Source organism: Parasteatoda tepidariorum, unplaced genomic scaffold (assembly GCF_043381705.1).
Source record: "Parasteatoda tepidariorum isolate YZ-2023 unplaced genomic scaffold, CAS_Ptep_4.0 HiC_scaffold_1072, whole genome shotgun sequence".
Classification (NCBI taxonomy): domain Eukaryota; kingdom Metazoa; phylum Arthropoda; class Arachnida; order Araneae; family Theridiidae; genus Parasteatoda; species Parasteatoda tepidariorum.
Genome location: NW_027261325.1, coordinates 14,559 through 23,736, shown reverse-complemented (window position 1 = coordinate 23,736; position 9,178 = coordinate 14,559). Strand labels below are relative to the sequence as shown.

Genomic DNA, 9,178 nt, shown 5'->3' with positions numbered 1-9,178 from the left:
TTTTTTCAGTCCTTAAGACGTTTTATTGCTCGCAGAGGAAGGCCGTCGGTAATATATTCCGATAACGGAACAAATTTTGTTGGTGCGCAAAAGATTCTTTATTCGATAGAATGGGACAAGTTAGCTTCAAAAGCTGCAGAGCATGAGATACGGTGGAGGTTTAACCCTCCTTCCGCCGCCTGATGGGGTGGTTGGTGGGAGCGGTTAATACAAATGGTGAAACGAATTTTACGTAAGATATTAGGACGCTCTTCCTTAAATTATGAGGAATTGGTCACAATTTTGTGTGATTGTGAAAGAATAATTAATACGAGACCCCTCACCTACGTATCGGAAGACGTGGACACCGTTTCCCTTTTGACTCCAGAAATGTTTCTGCACGAAATACCTTCTTCAGGTGTTACAGACATCGATAAGGCAGATAAGGAAGGTTTAAGTAAGAGAGCTAAACATCTACAAAGAGTAAGAGAGTCTTTAAGAAATAGGTTTAAGACTGAATATTTAGGTCAGTTACGTCAACAAACTATGAGAGATTTCAAGGATAATCCTTTAGTGGTCGGTGAAATTGTTTTAGTTGAAGATGCTAATAAAAACGCGCTTTTTGGAATTTAGCTAGAGTATTGAAATTAATTCCAGGTCGTGATGGCAAAACAAGGCTTGCTCTCGTAAAGACAGAGAATTCTGAGTTTATGAGACCTGTCCAGAGACTATATAGATTAGAAGTCAAAAGTTAAATGTTTTGTGAATTTTTATATGTATATATTTTCTGTTAAAGTTACATGTATGTCATATTTGTGTGTCATTTTATAAGTTTAAGTACATTTCATTTAAAAGTGTTTAGTAAGATTTAATTTTTGAGTGCGATTAAGGTTAATTAAACTCAAAAGGTGGGAGTGTATGTGGAGAATTAAAAGAAATTAAAGAATATATAAGACGCGCGCATGCGCAAAGAATTACGTAATGCTTCCACCCACGTCTTCAGATCTTATGTACGAACTAATTAATACGGTCGCTTTAATGCGACGCTCTGTCTTTTACTATTGTTGTTGTTTATGTTAATAAAATGTTGTTAATTACGATCTGCCTAATTAATTAAGAACCTCGATGGACATCCTTTAGACAACAATAAGTAAGTTAAACAACACTATCTACACTTGTCCCCCATGTTCACAGTAGCCTCCTTTTCCTCTAAATATAATGCTGATCATAAAATACCAATTTTATAAACCTGTTGAATCCGGTTACTATACCGTTAGGAAGGTCTTTTCAAGACAAAACCATTATAAACATTAAAATTATTTTTTAGTTTCAAATCTAAAAGTTTTTTATCGCGTTATGGAAACTGAAGGAAACTATAGACTTTTTTTTCTATCGGCACTTATATCCACATTTTAAAAAGTCCTAATTGAAAAAATATACAGAAATTTTTTCTCTATATACATCGATTAACAAAAACAAAGTTGCCTTACTCCAATATGGACAGGTCCCTAGAAAATATAGCTATATTTTGAAAAGAATTCGTTCTTGAACATTTGGCCTATGTATTCATGACGCCATGTAATTATATCGCTGCGCTGGTTCAAAACTAAAACGACACTTCTGCACCCACTTCTCATTCAAATAGCATGAGAACAGTGTTGCCAGAATTTTAGATTAAAAAGTAGCGATTGGGAGCTTCAAAAGTGAACTGAATTACAGACAGACGCCAGTTTAGAAGGATATGCTGCCATTTTAATGCAAAAACCCCCTGATGAAAAACATTTTCACCCCACTTACTATATGAGTAGAAAAACGACTGATGCTGAAAAAAAGTATTCCAGCTACGAACTTCAAGCTCTTGCTATCGTAGAAGCCCTCAAGAAATTTCGTATCTATCTGTTAGGTATTCCATTCAAAATAATTACTGACTGTGCTGTTTTTGAAAAGACTATGTCAAAACGAGATTTGTCAACTCGTGTAGCTCGTTGGGCACTTTTGCTGCAAGAATTCAACTACATAATTGAGCATCGTTCTGGAAATAAGATGGCTCACGTAGACGCCCTTAGTCGATCTCCAATTAATGTATTTTGTGTTACCGTCGATAATATTCTACCAAGACTCAGATCAGCCCAAGATAAAGATACTGGAATTAAGACTATAAAAGAACTACTTAAAATTTCGAATTATGAAGATTATTGCAATAGAAATGGAATTTTGTATAAATTTGTTGATGGCAAAGAATTGGTGGTTGTGCCAGAAAATATGCAAATCGAAATTATAAGAACAGCTCATGAGAAAGGACATTCAGGAACTAAATATACGGAAAAAGAAATCGAAGAGTATTATTTCATACCCAAACTTAGACAGAAAATCGAAAACATCATAGCAAATTGTGTTCACTGCATACTGGTGAATCATAAAAGATTAAAGAAAGAAGGACTATTACATCCATTGCATAAAGCAGATATGCCTTTGAAAACTTTTCATATTGATCATCTCGGACCTTTGGAGAGCACCCATAAAAATTATAAATATGTGTTAGCGATAATAGATGCTTTTACCAAGTTTGTATGGATTTATCCCACGAAGACTACTACGTCAGCTGAAACTTTAGCTAAATTAGAAATCCAAAAAACCGTATTTGGAAGTCTTTCCCAGATAATTTCAGATAGGGGTACAACATCTACCTCCAGTGAATTTGCTGATTATTGCTCGAAAGAAAATATTAAACATCATTTAATAACAACAGATTTACCAAGAGCTAACGGACAAGTGGAGCGTATTATTAACCATCATATAAATTCTTTCAAAATTATCCCTAGAAAATCCAGCTGAATGGTACAGCATACAAAAAAAGTTCAACAAGCGACAAATTCAACCTATCAAAGAAGCATAGACACTACTCCATTCGAATTGCTTTTTGGGACAAAAATGAACACTAAGGGACTGGGAAAACTAAAGGAAATGATCGAAATTGAATTTCAGTCTCATTTTGACGCCTAAAGAGAGGAACTAAGAAAAAACGCAAAGCAACAAATTTTTAAAATTCAACAAGAAAATAAAAAGACCTATAATTTAAGAAGGAAGGAGCCAAAATCGTACGAAATTGGAAATTTGGTCGCCATCAAAAGAACCCAATTTGGACCTCATTTGAAGCTAAAACCTAAGTACCTTGGACCCTACAAAATAACAAGAGTAAAAGGAGGAAATACCTATGATGTAGTAAAAGAAGGGAATCAAGAAGGACCAAACTACTCGACAACGTGTGCAGAGTATCTTAAACCATGGAACAGTTGCCAAGAAGAATTTTAGTGCTTGCCAAGACAAAAAAATAAAGACTGTAATTTTTGAAGATGTAGAAAAATTTAAAGACGAAAGACGTGAAAGAAGACGAAATAATTTGAAGATGAAAGACGTGAAAGAAGAGGAAAGAATTTAAAGACGGAAGACGAAAGAATTTAAAGACGTAGAAGTTCAAGACGGAAGATGTTAAAGACGAAAGACGTTAAAAAGAAAAGAAGACGAAGCCGTTGAAGAAGAGACAAAAGACGTGCAAAGATGGAAGAGTGAGCGTGCCTGAACTGATACACTCTTACCTAACGTTATTAACCTAAACTATTTAATTTTCAGATATCAATTATATTTTTCAGTCTGCTCTGCTTTTTCTTTATATTGTCGCTGGAGGACCAGGCGAATTGCAGGAGGGCCGAATCTGTGGTGCCAGTTCCTGTGCAGTAACCTGATATCAGTTCTCAGATCCGTCAGCTAGAAGTTGCCTTAAGCTAGAAGTCCCGCCAGTCAATGTAAGCCGTAAGCTGATCCCTGTGCATGACTAGGAAGCAATGGGAATTTCCCTGAGACGAGAGAGAGCGGTTGACAACGAACCGAAAAAGACGTAAGGACTGAAAAGAGGAGTTATGATTATACCAAACATTAAAAGACGAACTCTTACTTATTATTGTTTTTTGTTATTCGTGTGATTGCTAATCGTCCGTCCTTATGTAAATTTAATCTTCAATATATATGTTTTTGCTTAAGAACGTGTCTTTTATTTAAGACGATCACTCATGCCGTCCCCCCACACACACATATATATATATATATATACAGGGTGCGTAGCGTTTTTAAAAAGTGCTTAATTTTCCCTTTTCCGAAATGCGATATTTTTCTTTACCATGATGATTTTCGCTACAAATTATGCAAAAAGACATTGTCCTATTCAACCTTTTCACAATTAATTCAACCCCAATCTGTTTCGGCGTACCACCGGCCTGTAGTGCATGAAAACACCATTTGTTTTTCATGTTTGATGAAATATTTGCGGGTCCGCACTTGCATTTACTAAGCTGGATTCAGTGGTAAAGATTTTTGACTCTCATGTGCAACCGTGCTGCATTCTGCAAGAGATTCTCAATTTCAGACTTCATTTTCCGCCCCCTTTAATAGAATCGAATAATCTCTCGTCTTTTTGCTGATTCTGGGGGCCAACTAAACATTGTCATTTTTTTCCTCTATTGGTGATAGAAAATTTCCTTTGTCATCGTTTGTGACGCGCCATCGTCACTGTAAATAAAACTGGATAAAACCATCAATTGTCAAAAACTTGCCAACCCTGTCTAATTATGATATTTTTGAAAGTGCTTAAGAATACTTTTTGAGTGCTTGAAAAGTGCTGAAGAAGTGCTTATTTTTGTTAAAAAATGTGACTGTGCACCCTTTGTTAAATGCAAAACCAGGTCCTTTTTTTNATATATATATATCTACGATTTGAAACATAGTTATGGAAAGACTCCGCAGCAAAACAAATTAACACTCCAAAACTAAAGCTTATACGTGTTCACCAACAAGAAATAAAAATGTCCTTCTTCANAAAAAAAAAAAAAAAAAAAAGATAACGAAACTGTAGACTTTTCATAATAATTTTATAATAGGAAGAGAAAAAAATTAAAAAAGAAAATATTTCTGTAAGAAAAAAAAGTAGCGTGTTTTTAAGATTTGTAGCGTTCGAAAAATGATGAGTTGCCCAAAAAGTAGCGAGTAGCCCAAATTCGATTTTCAGTAGCGGGGACTTTTAAAAGTAGCCCAATCCGCTACTTGTAGCCCAATCTGGCAACACTGCATGAGAAGATAGTACAGAAGTGTCCAAGGCCGTAGCCAGGATATTTTTTTGGGGGGATATGGTAAGAAGCAAGGACGGTTTCAGACATGCAAAGTAGGGGAAAAACATTGTAACAAATATTGTTTATTCTGTTGTTTGCAAAAGTTAAACTAGTAATTAAAAATATTAAATAATAATTATTTTTCAATTATTAATATTACATAATAATTATAATCAATATGTAAACAAAGTTTACAAAGACATGCGACGTGGATTTGAAGAAAATTTTTCGATTACTTTTTTAGGACAAACCGGAATATTCCAAAATATGCTTAATAAAGTTAGTTAATAAAAGGTTTGATTCGACAGTTTTTGTTTTTCTTTGTACTGAGAGGCTCAAGAAAAGACGAAAAAGTTTGAATCCCAGAATTTCGGGGGGTTATAACGATATGTGGCAAAATTATGACAAAGAGTAATAGTTTTTTTTTAATGAAAGAAAAAATGAGAAAAAGTCAAAGCATTTTTGCTAATTAAAAAAAAAAAATTCTTTTTAATGGTTTGTCATGGCAATGAATTTTAATTGCTACGGATTTCTAAGCTGATGTTCATAGCTTTTTTTAATAAATTAAATATGATTTTTTTTACATAAAATAAAGATTGCATTTCATTTTTTAATGAAAACAAAATTGTTAGAAGCCCTAAAAATTCGAAGTTCCAATTTAAAAAAATTAAAGGTCTTAATAATTTAAAAAATATAAAATAAGAACAAAATCCATGTACACAATAAACAATAAAATTATCAATTAAAGTACTATACAAATTAAATTTTATATACGAACATAAAAAAAAGCGATTTTTATGTTACCATTCTTATAAAAGACTTCTAACAGTATATAAATATAAAATTTAAATGAGTTAATGCAAACATTTACTTACCTCCTTACATATAAATTTACATTTTGTTTTCTTATTTTCCAAAGAAAACTTTTATTAAGAATAGGAATTATTAATATCACGATTTATGTTTAAAAAAATGAAGTTGCAGATAATTTTAATAACTCCTAATTAAAGTTAAATTTTAATTTAAAAAATTGAAAAAAACAAAAGGTAACAGAAAATTTATATCTGAATTAAAAATGGTTAATTTAAATGACGCAATTAAATAAGTTAAAAACTGGAATTTAACTGCAACGTTTTACGTTTGTCTCAGAAAAAATCTCTTGACAAAATGACCTAAGTAACCGTTAACAAGAGTCATCTGTTTTCCTAAAGCATCTAGATAATTGTTAGTTTAAGACAACTTAAAGGGACATATAGATGGTACTGTAAATATATGACATTTTATAAAAGCACAAAAGAGCCCAGGGTCATAAAAATGATTAAGGCAATTTAAGGAATGAAAAGGTCATTTTCCCATGGTGTAAAAGGAGATGGCTTTTTTTGAGGTGTCAGATAACTGTGGGTCAACTCTGTGGGGGGTATGAAGGTTTTCACACCTTCATACCACCCACAGTCAAAAGATGCTTTCAAATACGTATATCTATTAGTCTATCTACTAGTGTAGATCTATTAGTGTAGAATGCATTTTTCAGATGCAAAACAGTGGTACTTATTTTAGTTTTCTAAACACTTGTTATGTTTTTTATGATGTGCTCCTCTTCTCTTTTCGTGTTTTTGTTTTAAATTTTTTAATAAATTAAAAACTGTAATATGTAGAAAAAAAATTGAATCAAAACCGATGCATTTTTCTAGGGGGGGGGTTTCCATTTCAATTTGAAAAATATCTAAAAGTAGTTTTTTTTTTCTGAAATTCTCAATTCTGTTTTACTTTATTGTAGCGTATGTCAAATTTTCAGATGGGGAGGCTTAAGTTTTCGATTTGGAAAATAGCTTTAAAGTCGAAAATAAGAGTAAAATATAAATTTTACTCGACTTTACTCCTGCGAATGCCTGAAATTCAGAAGGGGTGAAGTATATTCTTTAAGAAGATAATAAAATTTTCTTTTTGGAAAATAGCTTCAAAGTTTTTTTTTATTTTTAAACAATTTTATTGGACTTTATTTCAAATGTCTAAATTTCAGAAGATACAAAAAAATTTTTTAGCCCCCCTTACTTTATATCAGAAGAAAATAAAGTTTTCTATCCCCTTACTACAATTTAAGAGGAAAATGAAGTTTTCTATTTCTATATCGTCGAAGTTATGAAACAAAACAATTTTTCTTCTTCTAAAACTTCCAACTTTACTTGATTTTATTCTATTAATGTCTAAATTTCAGAAGATGAGAAGCAAATTTTTGCCCCCTCACTTTTATTTCAGAAGAAAATAAAACTTTCTATTTGGAAAATTGATTCAAAGATGACAATTTTTTTTAGTTACCAATTTTTTATTATTTTTGAGCACTTTGAAATTTCAGAAGGAGGAAACACTATGTTCTCCCCCTCATTACTATTTCGGACGAAAATAAGAGTAAAAATTGGAAATAAAATACTTTTTCTACTTTTACTTTACTTTTCCAAAAGTTAAAAAACATATTAATCGCCCATAACAGAATAACTTGATGTGTATCTTCAAAGCTGAGAAAGAATAGCTTTCTTTTTCCCTCTAAAATTACCTATTTTACTTGACTTCGTTTAGGCGAATAACTAAATATCAGAGGAGGCAAGGCACATAAATGTTAGAGGAATATAAAGTTTTCTATTTCAAAAATAGCTTCAAAATCGAAAAAAAACTTTTTTTTTTAAATTAATAATTCCTTTGCAAATCTCTTTACTGTCTCATAGTAATTTGTATGCACTTTTTTATGCCCGAACAGTATTATTATTGTTGCACCCCCTTTTTTTTATAGATACAATGAATTCTGTACTTAAAAGTTGTAGATTATGTCTTATCCATCCTTACAATATCTCAGATTTTCCGTACCATTTTTTTTAAAAATTGTTGTTAGAATTTTCAAAATATATTTATATAAAATACTCCATCATGCTATTATACTGTTCACCACTAAATTCAATTAGATTTTTAAAACATTCTGTGTGACAANGACTCCACAGGAAACAACAATTTTGAAACCAAGCGAAACAAGATCTAACAGCCCTTTTTAACTGCATATAAAAAGGAAGTAGACTTAAAACAATGCATTATTTGCCACTAGACTTCGGCTGGTGCGAAATAAAATAGTTTGTTTAAATTGTTAGTGCAAAAAAGCTTTAAAAAATGGCTTGTGCAAATTGTCCAGTGCGTTTGGATTCTGTGAAGGTAAGTGTTTTAATTTTTGTTTTCATTTTTAAAAACGAATAAAATCCATTAGACATAAGCCAAAAAAAAGGGTGGGGGTAGATTTCAAAAATTAGAGTTTAGATCAAAACATGGCTTGTGTGGTTTCAAATGAAAGGTAATTGAGTCTGGAATTGAATAAAATGCATTTTATTTTTTAAGCCAGTGGCGCTTAAGGGGGGAGGATTTCAAAAATTAGAGTTTACATCAAAAAATGTCTTGTGTGATATAAATTTTTTTTTTTGGGCAGTGGAGGTACCTACAATGAAGGGGGGATTTGGTGTTAATCGTGTGAGCTTAGATGCCCATAAATTGGCAGAGTATTTTTCATTTTGTCTGTTTTAGTTTGTCCTTTGTATTAAAAAAAATTGGATAGTTATATACTACAAATATAAAAATAAAATGTAGGGATTACACTCGTAAAACAGTACCTCTTATATCAAAGCCAAATGCACCCTTTATTAGAGGCACATAACTAGTGTGCCTTTAAAAATGACAGACACCGCAAGAAACTAAAGGCACCAAAGCAAACGCGAGTCAATGCTGGGTTCTGGGATAAACAAGAATCAGAAATATATACCCCAGAGCATTTTATGTTCCATACAACAGCCATTCGCTAAAGTTGGTTGTAAACGATATGGCAAAATCCTCGTTTGAGGCAGCCAACTTCTTCAATATTGTTCAAAAGTTATATACATTTTTTTCTTCCTCTTCTTTTCGTTGGGCAATATATTGATACTTACACTTTAAACCATTGAGTGATACGCGATGGGAAAGTCGAGTCAACTCATTAAAAGCTCTGCGGTTTCAAGTTGGTCCAATTCACG

General features: G+C 32.2%; 2 protein-coding genes across 2 annotated transcripts; both read left to right on the top strand.

Annotated features, from left to right (window-relative positions):
• LOC139427298 (uncharacterized) lies at positions 1 to 1,076 on the top strand (the record flags this gene model as incomplete). The annotated part of the gene is given in 1 exon segment (XM_071188474.1): positions 1 to 1,076. A coding segment is annotated over 1 exon segment (183 nt), but the record flags the coding sequence as incomplete, so codon positions are not given.
• LOC139427299 (uncharacterized) lies at positions 214 to 612 on the top strand. The gene has a single exon (XM_071188475.1). The coding sequence runs from the start codon at positions 214 to 216 to the stop codon at positions 610 to 612; it is 399 nt and encodes a 132-aa protein (XP_071044576.1).
• Positions 1,077 to 9,178: the final 8,102 nt, after the last annotated feature.

Excerpts from the sequence above, each read along its gene's own strand:
- LOC139427299 (XM_071188475.1), top strand. The coding sequence starts at position 214 with ATGGTGAAACGAATTTTACGTAAGATATTAGGACGCTCTTCCTTAAAT.